This window comes from Meles meles, chromosome X, assembly GCF_922984935.1.
Source record: "Meles meles chromosome X, mMelMel3.1 paternal haplotype, whole genome shotgun sequence".
Classification (NCBI taxonomy): Eukaryota; Metazoa; Chordata; class Mammalia; order Carnivora; family Mustelidae; genus Meles; species Meles meles.
In genome coordinates, this window is record NC_060087.1 from 16,022,460 (window position 1) to 16,049,309 (window position 26,850).

Genomic DNA, 26,850 nt, shown 5'->3' on the forward strand with positions numbered 1-26,850 from the left:
ACCAAGGCATATTATCATGACCTCCAGAACACCAGTGACAAATCCCAAAAGCTTCCAGAGAGAACAAGCAAGCTGTATAGCAACAGGACCGGGAATCAGAATAGTATCAGGCTTCTCGGTAAGGTTTCTAGAAGTTGGAAAACAATGGAGCAATACCTTTGAAATTCTGGGAGTAAATGATCCTCGACCTAGAAATCTATACTCAACCAAGCCTTCAATCAAGTATGAAGGTAGAAGGGTGACGTTTTCAGACACGGAAGGATTCCAGTTCATACCTCTCACATACTCTCTTCAGAAACATCGGGAGGATAACCTTCGAGAAAGAAAGGAGTACACTAAGAACGCAGAAGACACGAGACCCAGGAAACACAGGATGCCGTGCAAGAGAGCAGAGAGAAAAAAACAATGCCCGGATGACACCATAGCACGCCCAGAGGGCAATCGGTTCAGCTCAACCAGCATGGAGAGCTCTAGGAGGAGGGTCAGGCTTAACCAAGTGTGTGGAACATGTTATCCGTGAGCTCTGGCAGATTTTTTTTAAAGATTTTATTTATTTATTTGACAGACAGAGATCACAAGTAGGCAGAGAGGCAGGCAGAGAGAGACGAGGAAGCAGGCTCCCCGCTGAGCAGAGAGCCTGATGCGGGGCTCGATCCCAGGACCCTGAGATCATGACCCGAGCCGAAGGCACAGGCTTTAACCCACTGAGCCACCCAGGCGCCCCGAGCTCTGGCAGATTTGATGGAGGATGTGGTGGGCACAGTAATGGCCCCCCCAAATATATCCACGTCCTAATCCTCAGAACCTGTGAATATATTAGGTTATGTGGGAAAGAGGAATTAAGTTTGCCGATGGAATTAAGGTTGCCCATCAGCCAACCTTGGGATAGGGAGATTATCCTGGATCATCCAGGGGGGTATGACAATAATATATGGGGAGACTCTGGGATTGGAAGTTGGGGTAGTAATATAGGAGAGCTAAATCCTCATCGACTTTAAGAGGAACTCAGTAACTCAATAAATAGTGGCTAAAATCAATAAATTGAGAAACAGCAGAATAGGCACATTAGGGGCGCCTGGGTGGCTCAGTGGATTAAGCCGCTGCCGGCTCAGTGGTTTAAGCCGCTGCCTTCGGCTCGGGTCATGATCTCAGGGTCCTGGGATCGAGCCCCGAATTGGGTTCTCTGCTCTGCAGGGAGCCTGCTTCCTCCTCTCTCTCTGCCTGCCTCTCTGCCTCCTTGTGATCTCTCTCTCTCTGTCAAATGAATAAATAAAATCTTAAAATAAAGAAAGAAAGAAAGAAAGAATAGGCACATTATTTAGACATAGGTAAAGCCAGAAGAAAGAGGTGTAAGAGTTGAAAGTGGCTCCCCCTGGGGAGTGGAACTGAAGACACAAAGGAGCGAGGCAGGGGACCGCTGCATAGAGACAAGCCTTATTTAGGACGACTGGCAAAGCTGTGCGTGGGGCAGTTTCCTGTCACTGCTGTAACACATTACCACAAGTTTAGTGGCTTGAAACAACGCAATTTATTCTCTTACAGCTCTGGAACTCACAGGTCTGAAACGGGTCTCTGGGCTGAAATCAAGGTGCCCGCAGGGCTGCATTCCTCCCGGGACTCTGGCGGAGAGTCTGCTCCCTTGACTTTGCTGCCAGAGGCTAGAGGCCACCTGCATGCCAGGGCTTCCGTGGGCACTCAAGGCACTCTGCTCTCTGCTTACATCCTCATGTCTCCTTCTGTGACCCACGTGTCTCCCTGTTTCCCTGATAAGGACCCTTGGGATTATATTGGGCCCACCTGGAAAATCCAGAATACTCTATCTTGAGATCATAAACCTAATTACATCTGCAAAATTCTTTTTGTCAAGTAAGGTAAGGTCTCAGGGTCACAGGCTCCAGGCACGAGGACGCAGACATCTTGGATGGGAGGGCGTTATTTTGCTGACCGCAGTGTGCCTGCCTGTATTGCTTTAATAGAAACATTTTTCACACATGAACTCTTGGACTCAACAATTCTACTTCTAGGAATTAATGCTAATCGAATACTTATGCAGGTGTACCAAAATCTGTGTTCATAAACATTATTTAAGATGCTCAAAAATTATGTACAACTACAAATTCATGATTAAAAAAGTTTAAAATATAGCTATAAAAGGATTACTATGTAGCAATTAACCATTATGCTACAGAGTTTAGGCTGAAAAGAAAAAGATGTTCACTGTAAATTAAGTGACAAAAGCAAAATACAAAATGGTAAGTTGACTACTACCTAATTTTTGCAGCAAGAGTGTATGTGTCTATCAGAGGTAGAAAAATGTGAGCACTTTTGTGTATGAGTTTATATAGAGAGAAAGGGAAACAGTAGAAAACTGTGTGTGTGTGTGTATGGGTGTGCATGTGTATGCACAGGCAGGTGTGTGTGTGGAGTGGGTATCTATGTGCCAAAATCCAAAACATACCGAGACCAAACGGTCGACTGTGGATATCACTGAGTGGTGGGAGTACAAATAATTTTAATTTTTTTCTTTATGCTTTCCCGTAATTTCTAGGATTTTTTCCCCCATCAAGCATGCATTACTCTTAAATGAGAAAAAAAGTTATTTCCAATTTGCATAAATAAATAACTTCTAAAAATGAGCGTCTGAGGCCCTGGAGACTGACTACAGCAACAGCTGTCAGCAGAGATTACACATGTAGCAATTAGCACAGCTAAGAAAAGAAAGGATGCCGACTTATTAATTAACTCTCTAAAACATAGTTGAGCTATACATGCTCTGGAAGTGTGTGGAAGCCATGACTATAAATCTCCATGTCTCATTCTCTTCAGAGTCTTGTTTTGTGCTAACTTCTGTGAGGCTAGAACATCTCGGGGCTGCTGAATCTCAGCTGGTTTCCAGGCAGCGTTCAACGACAGACAGCTTGATTCCCTTCCTTGCCCATTAGGTGGGGCAAGAAAGCTTTAGAAGAGACCCTACTGACGAACATCAGCAGGAAAAACCACATTGCAGGGGAAAAAAAAAAGCAGACGGAAGGACTCAGAAGTCGTCTAGCTCAGTTTGGATGGGATGTATGCTAAGATTTTTCCAGAATGAAAATGATTCTCAGAGAATTTTCTAGAGAATATCAAGTGGAGACGCTATAAAATTCATCTCTAACAAGGCTTCAGTACATGACAATCATACCTCTAACCAAGACTCTTTTCCAACAGTTTAAAATTAAAATATCTCTGGTTGAGGGGCGCCTGGGTGGCTCAGTGGGTTAAGCCTCTGCCTTTGGCTCAGGTCATGGTCTCAGGGTCCTGGGATGGAGCCCCGCATCGGGCTCTCTGCTTGGCGGGGAGCCTGCTTCCTCCTCTCTCTCTACCTGCCTCTCTGCCTACTTGTGATCTCTCTCTCTGTCAAATAAATAAAATCTTAAAAAAAAAAAAATCTCTGGTTGAAATGCAAATTGAAAACAACACTGCTAAAGAACAAAAATTCAGCTGAGTAAACCTGCATATGTAATTGGCTTTATTGATTCACGAATCGGGTAGCATCCTATCTGGCAAATAAAAGGGAGTTCTGCAGAGCTGTACGAAGGCTTTTATAGGAAGGAGGTTGGGGCAAGAAGTTACTGGCAGAAGAAAGGATTGTTTCAGGCAAGGTCACCTTCCCTTAGGGAAAAGGGCTGGTGTGGGGGGGGGCGGGGGAGGAGGGTCCTTCATGCAGATTAGCTCATCTTCCCTTGGCCAGAAAGGTCCCGTGGCAGATTACCTCACTGGTGCTGATCAGAAAAGTCCTGACTTGACCTGTTAAGACTACTTTTCTGGGGGTGGCTGAAACTGCAGTTCCATTAGGTATCAAGCCTGGTTTGGTGACTTAGCCCAGCATCCGTGACTCCATCCTGGGTCTACGGTTTTCTTTCTAACGACGCTGCGATCCATTTTTCATGGATCAGATTGGCAAAAATTAAAAACCATGTCAATACACTCCACTGGTCAGGCCGTGAGGACACGGGCAGGCTTCTGCTTTGCTGGAAGAAACGGACACTCGCGTGACTCCTGTGGAGAAAGGCTGGCAGGACCTAGGATCATTCCATTTACCATGTGCCCTTCAGCCCGGCAATCTCATGGGTCAGTTTACCCTGATGGTTCACTTTCAACAAGATGAAAATGAATATGCACAAGGTTATCGATCACAGCATTACTTAAACGACACCATATCAGAACCCGCCTACAGGTGCAAATACAAGTGCACCGCTGGATCAGGGCACAGCGGCGGGAGGAGCACGAGGCGCCGGGACCAGAGCAAGGGCACAATCTCACCGTCTGACCTGGGACGACTTCCAGGATTTCCTCAGTGAAAAGAGCAAAGTGCAACAGAGCATATAGAGAATGCCTGTGTCAGGAAATGGGAGAATAAGGAAACACGTATGTCTGCTCGTCTTTACCAAAAGAAAGGCAGGAAGGAGAAGCCAGAAGTTGGTCACCCATAAGGAGCGGAGGGAACACCCCTGAAGGAACACAGGAGGGAGTGACACTGGTCGAAGCAGTATCTTTTTGCAGAGTTTTGATTTGTAGAACTATGTTAATGTTCTACATGTTCACAAAGTTCAGTCGGATCAATAAGGATGGGGGACGGGGGAACTCAGCTGCATTTCAAATGACCAACATAACCACATTGTGGAGGGCTGGGGATAGTGAGGACTAATCCAAGTCATTTATGAACATAGTATTTATCTCTATACCTTCTGTCTTTAGGGTGTGGAGGTGGAGAACTGCAAACAGAGCCTATTTTTAAGTAGGTTTGCTCCCTGGCGTGGTCTGACTGAAGCAACTGTGAAACTATTTTAGGCGTTTGGTGATTGAGCAAATGATGAGATGATGTGGTACTGTTGGGAGCCAGGGTCCTCACTGTGGAAGAAGGGACACACAAATATGAAATAGGAAAAGCACGGGAGAATCCTGCAGGGATGGATGGGAGGCATCAGTGTGACCCCGTCACTTCTAACATGTGTGTGTATGTATAATTTTCACTGAGGTGTACGTGGGTGTGCATGTGTTGTGTGTTTCCTAGCTCTGGCTGCCAAAAAGCCTTCGAAGCAAAGACACCCCATTAGCAACAAGCACTAGTGCCCAAATTTTGGTCTCTAATACCGTTCCCCACTAAGAGGAACCAGGCCTCCTTGGAGAAATGGTTGATTTCAAGGCCGAGGCAAGGAATGTCCAAGATGAACCTGGTGCATCTTGTTACGCCACAGATAAGCAAGTGCTAAAAATAATTAATGGCCATGGTAGAAGACACAGCAATCAGCTTAAAAGGGCTCCCACTGTCCAAAGTTTGGATAATTTGAACAGCAAAATAATCAAGGACAATAATGAATCACAGACCCCTGAAAATGTAGGAATAAATCCCTGTCAGTAATAAAGACGAATAAATGGGAGAAATATCAGTGCCGGCTGGTAAACGTGGAGGGAGTCCTGGAGTTGGAAAAACACCATTTTGCAGCCATAATTGTAAAGCTTGGTTCAGACAAGAGCCGTCAATAGATACTGAATCTACGGGGGGCAATTGTGATGAAGAACAGCCTATTTCAAAACTGAAAGTATCTCCTTACGGATCGCTTATTTAATGCAGGCAAAAAAAAAAAAAGGAGAAAGAGTGGAGAAGTCCTTGACCAGGTGATTCAAATTCACATCACCTTTATAGCAGCACTGTCTACAATAGCCAAATAATGGAAACAGCCAAGTTTCCATCACTGGTGAATGGCTAAGGAGACATGGTATGTATCTACAACGGACTATCACTCAGCCATCAAAAAGAATGAAATCTTGCCACTTGCAATGACATGGATGGAGCTAGAGTGTATTACGCTAACTGAAATAAATCAGTCAGAGAAAGACAAATACCACATGGCGTCACTCATATGTGGAATTTAAGAAACTAAACAGAGAGAGAGAAAAAGGAGAGAGAGAGGGAGAGGCAAACCAAGAAAGAGACTCCTAACTCTAGAGAACACACTGACAGTTACCAGAGGGGAGGCAGTGAGGGGATGGGTGAGACAGGTGCCGGGGATGAAGGAGGACACTGGTCCTGAGGAGCACCGGGTGGGGTACGGAAGTGCTGAATCACTCTACTGTACACCTGACTAATATTACACTGTATGTTAACTGGAATTTAAATAAAGAAACAAGTATGTAACTGGAATTTAAGTAAAAACTTAAAAAATAAAATTAACATCATCAACAAGAGACAGGTGGACGTGGTTGTGACGGAGAAACACGGTATCACCTATATTCTGACCGGGAATGCAGCCCAGCTGACACCTCAGCTTTAGCTCAGTAAGGGCCATTTCAGACTTCTGACCTCAGAGCTCTAAGATAATAAAAGTTTATGTTGTTTTAAATCACTTAGTTTGTTGTAATTTATTACAGCAGCAATAGGAAACTAATACACTTGGAATATGGATGATGAACTACATAAAAGTACTCTAACATGGTAAATTTTCTAACATTGATAACTACAATGGTTAAGAGAATGTCCTTATTCTTAGGAAATACTCATTGAAGTACTTGGAAATAACAGATACGATGCATGAAATCTACTTTCAAATGATTCAGAAAAAAATGTGTGTGCATGTATATAGATATCTGTACACATACGCACACAGAACAAATGATAAAGCAAATGGAAAATGTTAACAGGTAAAGCCGAGTAAATGGTGTATGAGTGTTCCTTGTACTATTCTTGCAACTTTTCTGAAAGTTTGAAATTATTTCCAAATAAAAATTTTTAGGCAATTGGTTGAAATGTATGATAACATCATATTTCTAATTGTACGACAGATGAAAAAAAGCTGAACCGTAACACCATACGTGTCTTCTTGAAAGCCATAAAGGATTCTCTCCCACCCCCAATACTGACCAACTACTAAAAAAATAAAGTTCTCTAGATTTCGTTGCTCTTCTTAACACGCACGATATTTGCTAAGGACTGGTCTGTGGCCGGTAGCCTCCAAGCCTGGCAATTTGAGGGAAATTACAAGACATCCTTTCTTCTTGAGATGTTAAGAATCTGATGTAAGAAAAAATGGATTAAATTTTGGTAGAAACACCCAGCTAGAAAAATAGGTAGAACTTGAACTGGTGGCAAGGAGGGAAGAGGCTGGGGAGGAAGAATTAGTCAAAGGTTGGGGTCAGGAGAAAGCCCACTGAGGGCAACTTACCGCCTAGCTCCTGGCACTGAGAAGATGCCAGAGTCTGATTGCTCCCTTCATGCTTCAGCTCCTTGTCCTCGGGAAACCATGGAGCAGGGCTCCTAGGAGAGTTCCTGGGAGGTAAGGCCAGGTAAATAAGACTGGAAAGCAGCCCACCTTACTGCTTTCCTCTCTAAGTTTTTCATAAGCCAGTTGCTAAAATTTGGACTTTTTTTTCCCTTGCAGGTACCAAGAAGTTGCTATAAAGTTTTGGCTAATATGGGGGTGTTTAGTCATTCTACAAGTATTTTTGAGCTACTCCTATATGTCAAACAGAGCCAGATGGAGGGAAGAGAGATATAGGCTGTGTGTCTAGTCGCTGTGCTTAAGGATGTAAGCAGGGGTGTGTTTAGGCATTCTGGAAGACCAGAGGAAAGACAGCTAACCCAATGAGGCTTGATCGGAAAAGCTACCCAAGTGAGGCTTAAGACTCAGGTTTGAAGCAATTGACCAGGAATATACAGGGAAGGACACTTGGGACAATGGAAATTGAACAGAGCATGTGTACAGGTATACAAGCAGGTGAGTGAGGCACATTTAAAGGGGGCCCAGGGGGGCGCCTGGGTGGCTCAGTGGGTTAAAGCCTCTGCCTTTGGCTCAGGTCATGATCTCAGGGTCCTGGGATCGAGCCCCGCCATCGGGCTCTCTGCTCCGCAGGGAGCCTGCTTCCTCCTCTCTCTATGCCTAGTTGTGATTTCTGTCAAATAAATAAAATATTTTTAAAAAATGCTGTTAAGGGGGTGCCTGGGTGGCTCAGTGGGTTAAAACCTCTGCCTTCGGCTCAGGTCATGATCTCAGGGTCCTGGGATCGAGCCCCGCATCAGGCTCTCTGCTCTGCAGGGAGCCTGCTTCCTCCTCTCTCTCTGCCTGCCTCTCTGCCTAGTTGTGATTTCTCTCTGTCAAATAAATAAAATATTTTTTTAAAAAATGCTGTAGGATCCTAAAGGGGGCCCAGGGCGCCTGGGTGGCTCAGTCAGTTGAGCAACTGACTGACTCTTGATTTTGGCTCAGGTCATGATCTCAAGGTCGTGGGATTGAGTCCTGCCTCGGGCTCCACACTCAACGGGGCAGTCTGCTTCTCTCCCTCTGTCCCCCACCTTGCCCCCGCTTCCACATGCATTCTCTCTCTCTCTAAAATAAGTAAATAAATACTTTGAAAAATTAAAATAAAGTGGGCTTGAAACTTCTGGGTGCCTGGCTGGCTCAATAGGCCAAGCATGCAACTCTTGAGCTCAGGGTCATGAGTCCAAGCAGGGCTGTGTTCCTTGTAATCCCTTGCAGAAATTGTCAACAGCAAGAACTTCATAACATTCAAGTCAATTTCTTCTTTACTAAATATTATTTTAAACATCATTAGAAGGAATTAGAATCTGATGTAAAAATTTACTTCAGAAAATTATCTGTGAAACAATCTAGTTTTTAGTATCTTTAATGATGAGTACAGCAAAAACAAATAAGCCCTCTAAATTTTTAATATGATACACCAGGATTTCATAAGACATTTGTAGCTTTCCGGGAATGGGATTCTATTCCTTGCCCTTCAAAATATGTAAACTTGAATGTCATACATACTACAACCATGTTTTAAAAATGTATGTGACTGCCTGCAAAGACTGAATATACATACATAAAATATTATCTCAACTACCAAAAAAACTCAGAAAAAACTAACAAAAATATACCAAAATGTTGGTTGACACTTAAATATATATAAGCAGGGGCGTCTGGGTGGCTCAGTGGTTCGGGGCTTCTACCTTTGGCTCGGGTCGCGGTCCCAGGGTCCTGGGATCGAGCCCCGCATCGGGTTCTCTGCTTGGTGGGGAGCCTGCATCCCCCTCTCTCTCTGCCTACTTGTGATCTCTGTCTGTCAAATAAATAAAATCTTTAAAAATAAATTACACACATATATATATATATATATATATACATGCAGAGTGATTATGAGTACATTTTTATTCTTTTTACATACTCTTTTATGTACTTTAAAAAAAAAATTGATCTTGGGTGCCTGGGTGGCTCAGTCGTTATGTGTCTGCCTTCAGCTCAGGCCATGATCCCAGGGACCAGGGATCAAGTGCCAAATCGGGGTCCCCGCTCTGCTTGGGAAGTCCGCTTCTCCCTCTCCCACTCCCCCGATTGTGTTCCCTCTCTCGCTGTGTCTGTCAAATAAATAAATAAATAAAATCTTTTAAAAAAAATCAATCTCTACGCCCAACATGGGGCTCAAACTCACAACCTGGAGATCAAGAGTCTCTTGCTCTACTGACTGAGCCAGCCAGGTGTCCCTATTCTATGTACTCTTTATTGCCAGAGAAAAAGTCTTTTTAAAAAGAACAGTAGTAAAATGACTTAAATTATGTGTAAATATGTCAAATATTTTAAGTCAAGGATTCTTTTTCCTTTTTTTTTTAAGATCTTATTCATTTGAGAGTCAGAGAGAGCACGAGCAGAGGAAGAGGCAGAGGGAGAAGCAGAAGCAGCTCTCCCCTAAGCAGGGAGCCCGACACGGGGCTCTCGATCTCGGGTCCCAGGATTGTGACTTGAGCCGAAGGCAGAACCACCGACTGAGCCACCCAGGTGGCCCTAAGTCAAGAATTCTTATTAAAAAGTCAACACAACATATACTTAAATAAGCTTACCCACATGTTATGATGTAGGAGGAGGAATGGCAGAGAGTAAAACCCCTCTTGACTAAGATGAAGCAGGCAGCCCTTGGCGGTAAAACTTGTATACACGGATTTTAGTAACAGATATGCACTATGGATAGGATGAAATACCCTTACCACTTAAAAAAAAAGAGGAATGACTTTATTTTACAAAAACAATGCAATGTTCATTGTAGTCAACCAATACAGAAAAGCACTTAAAAAACTGCCAGTGTTAACAGTGGGTGGGCGTGTTTCCAGACCTCTCTATTCATAGGTACAGACAGGATTCATGGTGCGAATTGCTGTACTTTTTACTTTAAAAGGTTTTAGTTAATTTTATTTAAATGCTATAGGAAAAAAAACTTAAAAAATGAAACTGCAGGGGCTGCTGAACTTGAAACAAATGTTTCTTTGCTGTAAGGGTTACTGGTTCCCAAAAGAGTTATATGTAAGCCAGTGATTCTCAAACTTGAGCACACAGCAGAATCCCTTGGAGGGCAGGCAAACTGCTGGGTCCAAGCCCATTTCTGATTCAGTAGGTCTGGGGTGGGGCCAAGAATTTTCATTTCTAAAAATTTTACAGGTGATGCTGATATCGCTGACTGGGGACCACACTTTGAGAACTAGTGCATTTAAGGTCAAGAAAAAGACTGAAAAACTTGAGGTCGGTCAGTAGGTTGTTTCTATATTGTATAATACAATCTTAGACATTATAACTTGACATGACACCTGGCTATTCAAGATGAGGCAGTTGGTTTTTATTCTTCCTCCCACTCCCTCCCACCAAGTCCTAGGTGATCAATGCATGCTAATTTTTCTTTGTGAAGATTCTTAACATTTACATTCTATTCTACAACTATAATTCCTCAGTTTTAAAATCTTAGTTTTGTATTTTAATGGACTCAGAGGTCGTATCATTCCTTTTGCTGGAACTCTGTTGGGAAACCTGGTATCCCCTCTCTTCCGGGCTCCCATTAAGTGTCCAGAACCAGGGCACCCTGGACGCAAAGGTCTATCTTATTCTGTGGGCTTTGGCTTCCCCAGGCTGCTCTGCCACCCTGGAAGTGCCTTGTCCTGGTGAATCTTTCCCCTTCCGCAGAGGTCCTGAGACAGCAGCAAAGACTTCATCTTCCCAAGGACTTTCCTTGACTCTATCCCACATGGCCTGGTCACCCTGCTGGTCTCTTCGTCCATAATGGGGCCCCTCATCACCAAGATGTCCTCAACTTTGTTTATTGACTCTGCGTTACTTAGGAGGCGGGGGAGGGGTTGAAGTCACGCCATACCTTGTTGCATTAGCATCTTCTACCCTCTTCCTTGAATGGTTGCTGCTGGTTCATCTGGGGCTGCAGATTACTGAGTTTGCTAGATCATGGAGAAGGTGAGCTTCTGATCCAGCTTTACGTTTCCTGCTTCCACCTGGAAGTATCTCCAACCTTTTAAAAAACAAACTTCACATATGTAGGATTTGTTGAGTAAAATGTGCATATTATGCATCTACATATTTTATTATTATGTAAATAGAATAGTTTTTCTAATTGAAAAAAAGAAAATGTGGCCTCTAAAATATATATAGTAGTTTTATCTGTGGTAAGATTCTGGGTGTCTTTTTTAAACTGAAATTTATGTTGAGATAAATGGAGATATACATGCACCTGTCAGAAATAATAGAGAGATCCCATGTACATTTTAGCTGGTTTCCTCCAAACTATCTCATTTTAAAACCAGCAAAACCACCAGCGGAGTACTGCCTTCTGAGGCTTGTGAAACCAGCAAGAAAGAAAATGTGACCCGGGGATATGCAACCAGGAATGCCAACTTTTTCTTCTCAACTTCGTATATATACGTCCAATAGAGTACTGAACACTCAATATTGGATTTTTTGTTTTTATGAATCTCTTCTCCAGCAGTTTATGAGGTTCCTCAGAGGAGGGACTCTGTCATATTATTATCTTTGTCTCCCCAGTGCTGGGGAAGAGCCTACCATACAAGGGAGGAAGGGGAGCAGGTAATGGTATGTGACTTATCAAAACTTCTCTTCTATCGTCTTATGCATTAGAGAATTCAAATTCTTCTCAGTCAAGAAAAAAGCTAAAGATGAGATAAACTTCTGTTCAGCCTCCAGATGCAAATTAGTTATTTAGTTCCTAAATTTAGTTCCTAATATAATAAATACATATATTTATTATATTATTATATATTATAATAAATATATTTATTCTACTGGTTACTCATCCATTAAGCTAATATTTAATGAGTTCTTACCATGTGTCAGGTAGGATGTTGGGAGTTGGGGATACTATGGTGAACAAGACAGACACAGTCCCTGTCCTTATTTTATACTCTAAATTATAAAGCAAGCATTTCTTTTCAGGCTTTAAATCTTCTGCATTTAATATTTTCTGAATACACCCACATTACCAATAGGGATTTTTGTAAATAACATGCTTTGCATATTAAGACAATGCCAAAAGTATATTCATATATGCCTGAAGAGGAAGTCAGTTGTGGAATGATTTTAATATCGAGTCAACTGTCTTAGCCTTATATGCTATGCTGTGATAAATACAGCCAGAGAATTAATGCAGTGTACCAAGTTACATTTCCAAGTTCAGTGTCTGGTTTCCTTATCAGACTGTTTGGACCATAAAGGCAGGCTCTGAGTGTCTTGTTCTTTTATTCACTGTTGTAATTTTAGCATAGAATCTGTGCACTAAATATGTGTTAACCAAATGGTTAAATACTCAAGGCTCATAAGTGTCCCCCAGGATATGAGAATAAATGAATTCTTTTAAAATTTAAGGCAGATGTCTGAGTACCTCACACAAAAGAAAGCTGTCATACTACTGCATACACATACTTCTTTCTTACCATAAGTGGAATGTTAAATATGTTGGAAAAGCTGACCTACAGAGATGGTACACAGCATTAAGACAGGCCATCTACCTAAATTTATTAGCCAACTTTAACGCAAGTCCTCTTGGCTTCACTTATTACTGACCCACTAAGGAAATGGCTGTCCTATCTTACAAAGATACATCTAAAAAAAAAGTTAAATGTTTGCAGTGAGATTTTTCATAATCCAGTCATGAGAAATCAAGTTCTTACCAGACTTTGATTTTAAAAGTTCTGCCTTTGTATGAAATTAAAACAATGTTCTCACAAACTGGCAAGTAACTTCAAGCAGAAGGAGCAACAGTATTTTATTTTATTACAAATAAACATTTCACAAAAGTTTAATTGGGAATGTATATGTACTATTAAGCAGAACAAAGGAAACATAAAGAAATAAGGTACCAGGACCTAAAACATCATTTAAAATCCCACCAATTTTATATTTCGCTAGTAGGTACTCAATACAACTGAACTGAAAATGAACACTTTATAATATGTGCTTGCAAAATGTATAATGCTGTAGTAGTAAAGTACAATTTCCAAATATGAGATTTTGTCTGTCAGATTTTTAAAAAGCCTTTAAAAATATGATTATGCCCAAGCTTGCCCTGAGGGAAAGTAAGATGGAATATAAGTTACAAAATCTTTACATATTTTCCACAACAGCATTTTGAAATTGGAAAGAGCAAACAGTGGTGGAAAAAACTGAATGAACCAATTGCTAAAAATTCAGTGCACTCATAACTACCTGATGGAAATTGTGAAGCACCTTTTGTCGTGCCTTCTTATATCATAATATGAAATGTATAAATTATATAGGCCTTGATATTCAGAAACTTAAGAAAATTTCAAGTTATAAGCCAAACTGTCATCAGAAAAAAGAAAAATCTGGTATAAAATTTGCTACCATAAGGCCACTGTTTCGAGTTCTCTCATGTACAGACACTATACAATTCAGATACTTTTGTTTTTATTACATAAGCAAAACTTCCAACATATAAACGTCCGGATATAACTCAGGTAAGTTCTCTATGAAACCATGCTCAGAGAAAAATGCATCAACAAATAATGCCCTTTTGAGACTTTTTGCAAAAGAAACTGTAGTTAATACAACTTTTAAATTGAATACTGTAATTTAAAAGCAATTAAGTGTAAAAAAATTGCAGCATTCCACTACAGAAAAATAAAGTTATTTTATCAAGAAGGTTACAGTATTAGTGCTTTAGTGCCAATTTTAATTCCTGCCAAAAAGAGATGCTCCCAAGTATCATCCTGTAGTGTCGTTTCCATATGTAATAATTCCAGATTAGATTGCTGCAGCAATGTTTGCATATTCCTATTGAGAGAAAACAAAAGAAATACAGACTTCAAAAGAAGAGTCAGTTAGAATATCTGAGCTAGAGTTTTTTCACATTGTAACTGTCAAAATATTTTAATGGATGTAGTAACCACTTGCAGCCAAGACCCCCACAAAGGTATGTGGAACCCCAAAGACGCAAAGTAACAACAGAACACATCAAAGCAGATATCAAACGGTTAAGTCAGTAGGACAAAGAAAATATATGACACTCAGCACGCTGGTATTAGTAAGTTGATGAAAAGGCATTCTGCTATTTGGGTGAGTTTCACTGGGGATTATTAAAAAAAAAAAATTCAAAACCCTTAAAACTTAGGCCCTCAAGCACAGAGCCTGGTGGGACACACACATAGTCTTAAACTGGTCATCATATGGTATCTTTTTTTTTTTAAAGATTTTATTTATTTATTGGACAGAGAGAGATCACAAGTAGACAGAGAGGCAGGCGGAGAGAGAGAGGGAAGCAGGCTTCCTGCTGAGCAGAGAGCCCTATGCGGGACTCGATCCCAGGACCCTGAGATCATGACCTGAGCCGAAGGCAGCGGCTCAACCCACTGAGCCACCCAGGCGCCCCATCATATGGTATCTTTAATTTTAAAACGATATGGACTCTTCTAGCTTGGCTGACAGAGAAAGCTACTGGGGAGATGGGGGAACATTCTTGCTTTTGGATCGTTATCTAAACATAAAAAGATGTAAGGCTTCCGTAAACACAGGAAAAGGAGTTCACAACAATAAAACTGTGATTAAAGAGGGTAATGAAACGTGGATTCTATACTGTGATGCTATACAAAAATATTAAGTTACCAACCACAAACTGGACAGAATAACATGCAACTAATAAAAGAGCAAAAATGGTAAATGGCATGTTTTTCTGGGACATTAAAAGTATTTATTAATACATATATCCTTACCTTTTACTAGGATCTTACATTATTAAAACTGAAAGAAATTTAAAAGTTGATTTATTTTTTGGCATTTACATTAGTATGGAAACATTTAATTCCAAACAAAGGCAATGCTGATAGAAAATTCTTAATTCTTCTTTCAATTTTGATTAATTAGTGAAATGTTCAAAATACATGCATATATATATAACGTATATATATTTTGTCAACATCATTCTTTTAAATAGAAGTAGACTTCATTGTGTTCCATTTCTTTACTTGTTATATAATATAAAAATCATAAATGTTGACCTTCAAATATCTGTTGCCTACTAACAACTTTAAAAGGAAACTCTGACTATAATAATTCTTAAAAATGTTTCAACTGAAATATCTTTTTACAAATGTACAATTATTCTGAATCACATTCACCCTTGCCATAGCTTCTCCCACACCATCTCTCAGCTTGATCCCCCATTCTTCCAATTATTTGAAAACCTACTTTAAGCAGAATTGGAACTAGACATACTGCACCACGGTAGTCTAAATCTTCTTAATCTGCCACTTGGTGTCACTGCAAATGCTCCCTCATGGGTCTTCCTGAATATCGTCTCCTCCCCAGAACCCTGCATACCCACTGCTCATCAAGGAATCCTCCTCAACAGCACTTTCTCCTCAGTCTAGCAGGATGTTCTACTTCTCTATCACATCCTCCATATTTTACCCAGCTTTGAGGCCTTCTAGAAGTTGCACACTCCATCTGCACCCAACTCTCTACACTCTACCGCCAAATACGGATCTTCGGCTGTCATCCCTTCTATGCCCTGCACTTCTCTCTGACTCAGTTTACCTCCTCTGTAAGAGGAGAGTAAAACTCAAAGTACTTAGCTACTTTCTCTGGCCATTCCCAACATACTGAGTTTTCCTCCTCTCTTTAGACATTTGCCATTTGTGAAATTAAGCTCTTTGAAGCTATGGTTGTACCGATGAGTTAATACAGCAAAGGATGCCTGACTGCTAGCCTTTGAAAGGCCTGCTTCCAAGGTCGGACCCTGGCTTACAGCCAGGAACTTAGTTTTGGGGAGGATTCGCACCATGGACAAGTGTCTAAACTGTGCGAACAATATGGTCTATGGTGAACACCTGCTTTCCTTCTGAGGGTCCAGAATTTGGGCATGTAACTGGCCGAGGGTGCCTACGTGACCAGCCCTCGATAAACCCCCGGCCACCGAGTCTCTAACGAGCTTTCCTGGTCGGCAACATTTCACACGTGTTATCACAGTGCGTTGCGGGAGGAATTAAGCACATCTTGTGCGACTCCACGGGGAGAGGACTCTGGGAAACGTGCACTGGTGTCCTCTGGGCGTCGCCTGCGTGCCAACTCCCTCTGCGGATGTGCCGCGCGGCTTCCACTCTGACACATCACAGCTGTGAGTGCCACCGTATGCTCAGTCTCCCGAGGGCTCCCAGCCAATCACCAAACCTGGGGCTGGTCCTGGGGAGCCCTGACACAATAGCTACCACTCACTAACTTTCCAGAGCTATACATGGACGTGTGAGAGCGTGTGTCTGTATATATGATTAGGCTTGATTCTATTCAACAGGCATTTTCTGAAGGCAGGCTATATGAAAGGCAAAAAGGGGAAGATACGAAGACTGACGAGATACCCTCTATCCTCAAGGAGCTGATGATCTATTTGGGGAAACAGGAAGGTAAACAGCAACAGAAAGAGACCAAATGGAACAAGAGGCAGCCCTGATGAGGCTTTACAGTGAGTCTTAAAAGGAAAACAGGTTTAAAAAAAGGGAAAAAAGGGTTTAATAAGAAAACCATGAGGATCAGGAGGCTACTTTTTTTTTCAAGATTTTATTTATTTATTTGACAGACAGAGATCACAAGTAGGCAGAGGCAGGCAGAGAGAGAGGAGGAAGCAGACTCCCCAGGGAGCAGAGAGCCCGATGTGGGGCTCGATCCCAGGACCCCGGGATCATGACCTGAGCCAAAGGCAGAGGCTTGAACCCACTGAGCCACCCAGGCGCCCCGGATCAGGAGGCTACTTCTGGGCAAGAGAACACCAGCAGCAAACACAAGCACATGAAAATGTCTGTTATGCTCCAAAAAGCAGAGGGTCTATGAAGAATTTTGCTTAGAAAGGCAGCTCATTAGGACTGGAGCTGGTGAAAAAGTCTGGTCTCTTCTCTTGTAGGCAATAGAATCCTTGGAAGGGGTTTGCCTGAGTGACATGATTCAATCTGTATTTTGGGACAATAACTGTGCTAGTAGCAAATGGACAGAATAAGTAAATCACAGCAGACAAGGAAACAAGTTATAGACTCCGAAGATTCCAAAGACAGATGAGGAATATGTAAGAATGTAGCATATGCTAAAGGTAGCATTTTCAATCAGTGGGTGAAAGGACAAATTATTCAACTAATGGTGTTTAAAAACCTGACGATTCATTGGGAAAAAATTAGATTCTAAGCTCATGTTATTTCATAAAAATGAATTCTAAAGGGAATAAATATGTATATGTTTAAAAAATTAACCATAAAACCACTTAAAGGAAATACCATAAGGAATTTTTGTAAGGATAAGTATGATAGGAAATCTAGAAGCCATATCGAACCAACTCAAATAAACTCATGAACATTTATAAGTTTTGTGATGTAAAAGCCACCATAAACAACTGACAAACATAAAATAAATACCAGCAAAATGTATGACAGGTTAATACCCTCAATAAATCAAGAGTGCTTACAAATAAATAAGAAAAAGTACTATCCCTCAACAGAAATGCTGGCAAAGCACAGAAACAAGGAAACTGAGGGAAGGTATGCAATTGGCCAATAGACCCATAAAACAATGCTTGCATCATTAATAACCAAAGAAAGGTAAATGAGAACTGTTTTCTTCTATTAGACTGACAGTGGATAACAAAGACTGATAATGTGGAGAACTGGCTAGGGTGTAGGTAAACAGGCCCTTCTCCAACTTCTGGTCAGAGGAGAAACGAGTGAAAGGCAGACTCTGGCAAGGTACCAAAATGTCAGTGTGCCCAGTGGTGTTACCAAAAATAAAGAAAACCTGGGAGCTCTCCTGAAGTCCTCAGCAGAGGCTTGGTTAAGTATGTCAGCAATTATCAAACTGGCGTATGCCTACCATTAGGGACACGTGAAGACTTTCCAAGGAGCGTATGGGGACAGATAGTTTGGAAAGAAGTAATATCTAGATCTTCAAATTCCCAGTGTTCACTTTCCAAAATTAACCTGTCTGCACAACTGGTTAGGGCTGGTCCCTCACCTCCTACTTTGTATGAGAAAGATACACCTTCTCATCCTGAATTTTACTACCCTGCGTTACCTGGGGATCCCCCAAAACAGGGCAATTGGAAACACTGGCAATGATGTCAAGAAAATGAACCTGCCCTAGCAGCTAGTAGTAAGTAGCATACTTCTGCAAGCCACATGGCTTCTGATTCTTTGCTTCTGTTTAATAAAATGGAAGGAGGACAAAGTCGAGCTGTCAGTAAAAGAGCATTCAAGACAGTTTTCGATGACAGATCACTAAGTGTTTTTTTTGGCCTATAATTCAGAATGAGTCCAAAGAACCAAGTGGCATTGCTACAAGAAAAGTCCTTTCATTCTCATCTACTTAATCATATAGACAAAGTTTCTCAGGACTTACATCTATAAAAAGAAAAAAATAGAATTAGAATGGATACTTAGGACACTACATTATTCTACTAGCAATAAGTAAAATTTCTATGTGAACACATGAACAATCTGAAAAGAGATATGCATTTCCAATACAACTTTTGTCTAATCAATACTTAACAAAACCTGTAATATATTTATGCTACTTTGATCAACTATAAGGCTACCTGAATGCAGAGGAAATATTTATTGCCTAAGAGTCACAGAAATCTATTAACATTATATGTCAACTTTGATTTGGTGATCAATAAAAACTTCCCAAGATAAAAGTCTATGGGGGAAACAGAATGAAATCCAAATTCAAGGCAAAAAAGGGAATGATACAAAATTTCTTACAATAAAAGATGTTGTTTGCATATTTCAGAAAATGAATGATGTTAAGTCATCAAATTTCGGTGGTGTGAGGTTCCACTGAAGAGCTTCCAAAGAATGATGTAACAGTTTTAGTTAAGACTCTCAGTATTTGTATGCCAGAAATTATATATACCCCTTATAACAATTTATGACAAAAAAAAATACTATTAGAAACTGACCTAAAAGTGGGCAAGGAGGTAAATAATTTTTCAAAATTTTAGGGTATGTAAGCACAGAATGGAAATAATATGCAGCCATGAAAATAAATGAGATGAATGAAGTCATGAATGAGGGAAAGAGGACTTGCACTGGCTGATGTAGGAAGGAGAACCAGGAGGATTACCAGAAGTTTCTAGACTGGCTGGCTGGCTCCAAGGAAAAACCAGTGGTCTGGCGAGGAAAGTGAGTTTGATTTTATTTGTAACAGTGTTACTGAGATCTAATTCCCCCACCATTTAAAGCTTAGCCATTTAAAGCATAGAATTCAACAGGTTTTAGTAACTTCACAGAGGTGTGCAACCATCAGTCACCACAACTGGCTTCAGAGTACTTTCTCAGCCACAAAGAATCCTTACACCTGTTAGAAGGCACACCCATGCCCCTATTTTCTCCTAATTCCCTGGTCTCTGGCTACTGCTAATCTGCCTCCTATCTCTATGGCTTCATTAATTCTGAGTGTCTCATACAGATGGAATCATACAACAGGTGGTCTCTGTGACAGACTTCTGTCACTTAGCATCATGTTTTTAAGAGTCACCTATGCTACAGTGTGAGTTGGTGAAAGTCTGATTTTGAACATGCTGAACGTGAGGTGCCTTCAGGACAGCCATGTTGAGGGTGTCTTGGAGGCAGCTGGAAATCTGTAGCTCTGGAGAATGGTCAGGGCTAAAGACATCACCAGAGGTAATGGCTAGGACCTTGGGAAGAGGTGAGGGCAATCAGAGCAAGTAGAAAGAATAAACAAAAGAAAGAATATAATGCTAGGGAATGCCTGTATTTTTTAAAGGATGCCTGGACAAAGAGAAAGCACCAAATAAAACAAAGAAGCCAGAGACGTAGACAGGAAAACTGGAGGCTCCTGAGGTCAGAAATGTCGGAAGGTGATGATGCCCCCCGAGCACACTTCCGCTCCAGGGACAAAGCAGGTGCGTGACAGAGTCTTGCTGAGTCCCCTGATCTTGGCTCCCAGCCTATCTTTGTACTCCACAACTTCTGAGGGATTTTTCAAGCCCAAGCACCACAGATCCCAGCCTTTAACTTCCCTCTTGCAGGGTCTTTACACTCTCTCCTTTCTCTCCTTCGCATCCATGGCCAGCGCTCAGGTAGGCACCTTGCTGACAGGCCCCCTGAGGACCACTAGCGCATCTGCGATGCTCAGGAATGCCAGGTCTCCCTGACTGAACACACAACTGCTAGTACCTTCTCAGAGGAGGTGTTCTCAGAGGTGGGTTCATGAATTTTTACTGCGTTCTTTGTCCTACTCTGGTACATATTCTGACCCTCAAGAGTTTCTGAAAACTTTGTGATGAGTGGAGGATATTTAAGGGGGTCACTTGTGAATGACTGCGAATAAAAGACCAGCTTTATTCCAGGTGGTAACAGACATGCCCCCCACCCCCCTCATCTTCTAGTCCAAGCACAGAATTCAAGAGAAAGGTGACACAGGAAAAGGGAATCTGGGTGCCAGAATGGGATTAATAATGACAAGTGCGGATAAATCAAGAGGAAGAATTTCACTTCCGTACTTCTTAATACTGCTTGGGAATCCTGCTCCTTTGTTGGCAGCTGGCGAGCCACAACTGCTCTTGTTAAGCAGGACAGAAGACATACCAGGTGCACGTCTAGGATCAATCTCCCTCCCCCTGCGAGACTGTTCGCTGTTGGAGAGCAGAAGCCCATGTCTGATGGCACAGTAACCAGATCCTACTACATTTGGGCATCACAAGACTTTCATGCCATGAAGGATCATCCCAGGCATTTCACCGGGGCCAGGGAGTGAGCAGTCCAGACGAGATCAATCTAAGCCTTCCTGGAGGACTACGAGGCATGTACGAATGTGTATATTCATATCTAATCTCAGGCTCAAGCAGCTCCTAGATGAATTCATTGGTCATGAATCTTTAATCTATTGATTAATCTAATAACAATTAAAAGAATGAACTCCCTATTAGGGAAAAAAGCCAGACCAGTGCACAGATACTGCCCAGACTACAGCTTCTCTCCGGGACAGACCTTCAAAGCTCTCTCCAATAGAGAAGCTTGAGATGAAAAGTGATACAAATGGCACTTCACACTCAGTAACTCTATTTGAGCACAAGTGTCCCTAATCTAAGGGAAAGGGGACACAAGCAAGACTGGAAAAAAACTGAAGACTCCAAGCCTTCATCTCTTTTCTTCAGGGCATAAAGGATGAGGTGAAATGAACGGGTCTAAGTCATCAGTTTATACACGTGGAACGGGGTTTCAGAGCGCACGGAACCACTGGGACAGCCCAAAGGCCAGGTAAGCCTTAAGTACCCTACTGCAGACCTTGGCAGAAACAGAGACCTGCGATGCCCAATGCCTCATTCCTTTACCTACAGGTTGGAGTATGTGGAACTCAACTATCACGTAGGGTGCTAGAAGTAGTGCATGTACCTAATTTCACACCGTACTGGTAGAGCTGGGCCTTGTTCAAACACAAACCTATAAAAAGCCCGTTTATGCCTTGTTTGTAGACACTGACAGTAGCCAGAATGGAAAAGCCCATGTCAACGTAGCTACACAACAAAGACATGTGAAGTAGCATCCAGAGGGGTAGGCCTAAGAAAAAGAGTAGTAGACACTGACTGTTAAAACGTGCAGTGTGTCGGGACCACTTCTAAAGCACTCAGATGGCAGCAAAAGGCAACAGGAGGCAGGTTATGAGCTGCACTGGACCTTAATGCTACATTTTGGATGTAACCGATACATCTTGGATGATACAAAAGCCAAGGCCCTAAAGACTGGAGACTCATAGCAGCTTGTGGGCCCCTCTAGGACACACTTCTTTTTTTTTTTTGAAGACTTTTATTCATTACAAAGAGAGAGAGGAAGACAGACAGCATGTCCAAATGTGGGGAGGGACAGAGAGAGAGAGAATCCCAAGCAGACTCCGTATGGTGCAGAGCCCAATGGGGGCCTTGATCTCAGGACCCTGAGATCATGACTTGAGCCAAAAATCAAAAGATGGACACTTAACCAACTGAGCCACCCAGGTGTCCTTCCGGGACACGCTTCTTATGTCCTAAGATGAAGGCCTGATGTCTGGTTTCTATTTGCTGTTAAGTGAAGCTGGTGGTCACTGTGGTCTGGAAGGACTGGGTGCTCAGTAAGAAATGGACACAGTGAGGCTAAAAAAAGAAAGACTAAATGGCACAAGTTCAATGAGCATACAGAAACTGCAGGCTGAAGCAGACAGTCAAGCACTCAGGAACCCCCAGTCATCTAAAAACTGGAGCAAAAAATAGAGTCAAAAGAAGATAACACAGAGCAAACAGAAGAGAAACACAAGTACCTGAAACCCAACCTTGCAACTGAGAATAAGGCTTGTCTCAGCCTTCCTCCTTGAGTGGAAATCAGTGACTCGCTTCCCTGTGAACAGCCAGGCTGCCAGCTGTGACTGGGGACAAATACCTAGAAGGTCTGCTGCAGAGAAACTTGCCACATGAGACAGAAGAAAAGCAGCACCTCAATCTGACAGTAAGGAGGTGTACAAGAGGGGAAAATGTGTCCAATTACATTCACATTTTTAAAGAAGGGATGGCGTGCCTGACATCAATAACGTCAAGAGTAACATGCATGGTGAGATTAGAAACTTTGCCAAAAGTATTCAGTTAAAATTGGGGGGTGAGAGAAATTACAGAAGATACAGTTAATGCTAAACTTAAAAAAGAGAGAAATTATGGAAGATAGTTAACTCTAGACTTTAAAAAATTGGTTGCCAATTCCATTCTACTAGTACATCTTTTTAAAAATAAGTTTAACTGAAATCACTAAGCAAGCTCAGTGTAAAGGCTGCATAAGTATGAATATTTAAGGAAACAGTTACAGTTAGAAAATTTATAAAACCACAGCTGGACTAGTTAACAGTAACACTGGATACGCACACATTTCTCAGAGAAAATATAGCCCCAAATGAACAAACATGAGTCAGAAAATTGGCAAACACGCCTCCATTAACTGATGTACTGCTACTGTTCCCACTTAAAATAGACAGAATATAATTTTATGTCATGCTTGTGCTGCATTTTCAAATACCAACATGACATTTAAATAAAATCAACCCACAACTTAAAGAGAACAAAATTCAAATTATCAAGAAACTTTTTATTAACATTAAGAATCAGCACATGTGGCAATGGTTGCAAAGCATTATGATGTAATTACTACCACTGAACTGTATGCTTAAGAGTAGTTAAAATGGCAAATTTTATGTTATATGTATTTTATCACAATAAAAAAACAACATGAATGGGGGAAGAAAAGTTAGTGTATTTTGTAATTGTGTGCCCTTTTTTATACAGGCGGTTCAATATTTTTTGGTACTTAGATGATTCACATTGTATAAAGCTAAAATATACCAGTTAAAAGTCTGTACCTGAATTTCCATTTCAAAGATTAATCATACAACAGCCATTCCAAAGTAAAAAGTTCAAACAGCTGACATATTCCTGGTATTTGAGGCACGACAGCAAAAAGCATTTTAACATTTCACAGTCTCACAACTCTATTACCGTCACTCCTTGAACTTTGTCTTCGACTATCATGCAGTAAGAACATCTGTGGGATCTAGGTTGTAACTTAAGTCAAAATTAAATTAAAAAAAAAACCTTCATCCATTAAATAGAAATAATTTAGGAGCTCGAAAGTCACTCTATACTTTTAAATGACCATAATGCAACTAACCTTTTTTTTCCTCAGTAATTTTTCTCTGAATTTATTAGTAATAAATCCCCTTGGACCAGCAAATCGTAACCGCTGATATTTAGCCTGAATGTATAAGCTCTTCTGTACTAGGCCTGATTTATAGTGGGGCTGGAATCGACCGCCTCTGAAGTTGGTCTGTAAAGAAAAAAACAGTAAGTGCAAAAACTACAGCTTCCAAATCTGTTAGTATAAGAAATAGAAAAATGTCTGGTGCTTGGAACCACCCATGATTCTAGGCACTACATGTATTAAAAGGGAAGAGGTTAATGATGGTTATAAAGTTTGTTTTCTTCAAACTAGGCTTGTAGTTTATTTTAGATGATGATTTTTTAAATTTACATAAAAGCAATTTTTAAAAAGATTTTATTTACTTATTTGAGAGAGAGAGAGCATGAGTGGAGGGGGGGCAGAGAGAGAGGGAGATACACAAGTACACTTCTGGCTAAGCACAGAGTTCCATGACAGGGGGCTCCATCCCAGGACCCTGAGATCATGCCCTGAGCCGAAGTCAGATGCTTAACCAACTGAGCCACCCAGGTGCCCCTACATAAAAGCAATTTTTTTTTAAAGATTTTATTTATTTATTTGACAGAGGGAGAGATCACAAGCAGGCAGAGAGGCAGGCAGAGAGAGGAAGAAGCAGGCTCCCCGCCGAGCAGAGAGCCCGATGCGGGGCTCGATCCCAGGACCCTGGGATCATGGCCTGAGCCGAAGGCAGAGGCTTTAACCCACTGAGCCACCCAGGTGCCCCCATAAAAGCAATTTTAAAAACTAAGTTAAAAAACTTGTAATTCTTTAAATTTGTCACGTGAAAACACGTAACTTTCAAAAACCTTACCTAATGAGCTAAAATTATCCTTTTGATTCATAATGAAATATATCAAATCCCAAATGGGGGAAAAACATTAAGTATCAACATCTATTTGAGAATCAAAAACTCTCTTAACTTCATTCCTGTCAGTATCTTCAAGCCAATCTTTATTTACCACAAAACACCAGTATAGCAAATATTTTCAAGGTAAGAGTTTACACTGAAAAGACCATTTCTTGGCCCGCATATTACCCAGTATTATAACAGACAGAAGAGGACAATGAATATTTGTTTGATTGCCATGTGGGAAACGTACAAATGGTATATTATAAATAGAGTAATTATAAAAAACCAAGCACATCCCTCTTTCCAGAATTATTTAACAAATGGGTATATCATACATAATGAAGCACCTTACTTTATTTAAAAAAGCATTTATGCCAGGCCTATTTTCCAGTTATTTTCTTAAGGCTACACAAAATTCGGATAAGATATAATTAGAATAAGACACTATAGTTTCATTAAAACTACCTGTGCAAATTTAACGTATCAGAGCTGATCTTAAAATTTACACTGTTCATTTTTACATATCTAATAAAGTGACTACTATCTTGCTTTGAATTAATCCATTAAAAAGCAAATTTAATAAAATAGCTCCCTTTCTTAGAAAGGATTATTTCTCCTTCCGATTTTACTCTGAAGAATTGTGAATTTCTACACAATCATATAATATTACACAGCTTTTAAATGATTAAAAGAAAAGATTATTGCATATATTTTAAAAACATTTAAAAGTAATTAATATTAAAGATATTTTCCTTAAGAAGAAAGGGTAACAGGAAATAGGCCTTGTAAGGAACTTAGAAAAATACTACAAGCTGTATCTGGCCAATAGGAAGCACTCATACCAGAAAGCCCAGCTACACTGCCTCTAAGTTACACAGACATCACATTTTCAGTTGATTTTGTGGCTCAGGATGCAAGATTAAAAGATAGCATAAAACAGGTTTACAGTCTATGGCCACTGCTACTTTTGAAAATCTGATGTCACACTTGTTTTTAGGTATATGAAACACTGGCTAAAAATGTTATCTGCACAATGCCTTCAAATTGTGTTATTACAAATGGAAAAAATCTTTTGACATCTAGGAATTATGCTCTCAACGAGCCAGATATTAATGGAAGACCACTCAACTACCTCTTAGTCTATGGTTTGGGGACAGTTTATATTACCTTTATGCTCCTATTAATTTTCTCCTAATGAGCTAACTACTCTATCCAGGCTGCTCACAAAAAAGCCTAGATTATTTTCCTTTCTTTTGGAGGGATGGGGAAAGAGGTTCTGTAGAGTTAAAAATATTAATAAAGTGGGGTACCTGGCTGGCTCAGTCAGTTAAGTGTCTTTGGCTCAGGTTGTGATCCCACATTTCTGGGACTGAGCCCTGCATTGGGCTCCCTGCTCAGCAGGAAGTCTGCTTCTCCTTCTCCCTCGGTCCCTATCCCCTCTCATGCTCTCTTTCTTGCTCAAATAAATAAAATATTTTTAAAATATATCAATAAAATACCAATCATAAGCAGGGAATTCCATCAAAATGGATTTTAAAAGTATGTCAACTTCTTTTTTTAAAAAATATTTTATTTATTCGACAGAGAGAAATCACAACTAGGCAGAGAGGCAGGCAGAGAGAAAGGAGGAAGCAGGCTCCCTGCAGAGCAGAGAGCCCGATGTGGGGCTCGATCCCAGGACCCTGGGATCATGACCTGAGCCAAAAGCAGAGGCTTTAACCCACTGAGCCACCCAGGTGCCCCTCAACTTCTTTTTTTTAAGATTTTATTTATTTATTTGAGAGAGAGAGAAAGAGAGCACAAGTTGGGAGTAGGGGCAGAGGAAGAGGGAGAAGCAGACTCCCTGCTGAGCACAGAGCCCAACGCAGGGCTCAATCCCAGGACCCTGAGATCATGCTGAGTCGAAGTCAGATGCTTAACGGACTGAGACACCCAGGTT

General features: G+C 41.1%; 1 protein-coding gene across 4 annotated transcripts in view; it reads right to left on the reverse strand.

Annotated features, from left to right (window-relative positions):
- Positions 1 to 12,716: 12,716 nt before the first annotated feature.
- Positions 12,717 to 26,850, reverse strand: part of BCLAF3 (BCLAF1 and THRAP3 family member 3) — a 59,953-nt gene continuing 45,819 nt past the window's right edge. For 3 of the 4 annotated variants that reach the window (XM_045995665.1, XM_045995662.1, XM_045995663.1), the window contains exons 11-12: positions 24,014 to 24,169; positions 12,717 to 14,111 (exon numbers count right to left, since the gene is read on the reverse strand). In XM_045995665.1, the coding sequence (XP_045851621.1) occupies positions 14,082 to 14,111; positions 24,014 to 24,169 (186 nt within the window). In that variant the 3' untranslated portion in view covers positions 12,717 to 14,081. Of the gene's footprint in view, positions 14,112 to 15,046; positions 15,075 to 24,013; positions 24,170 to 26,850 lie in introns of all 4 variants that reach the window. The other variant, XM_045995664.1, reaches the window with a different exon arrangement.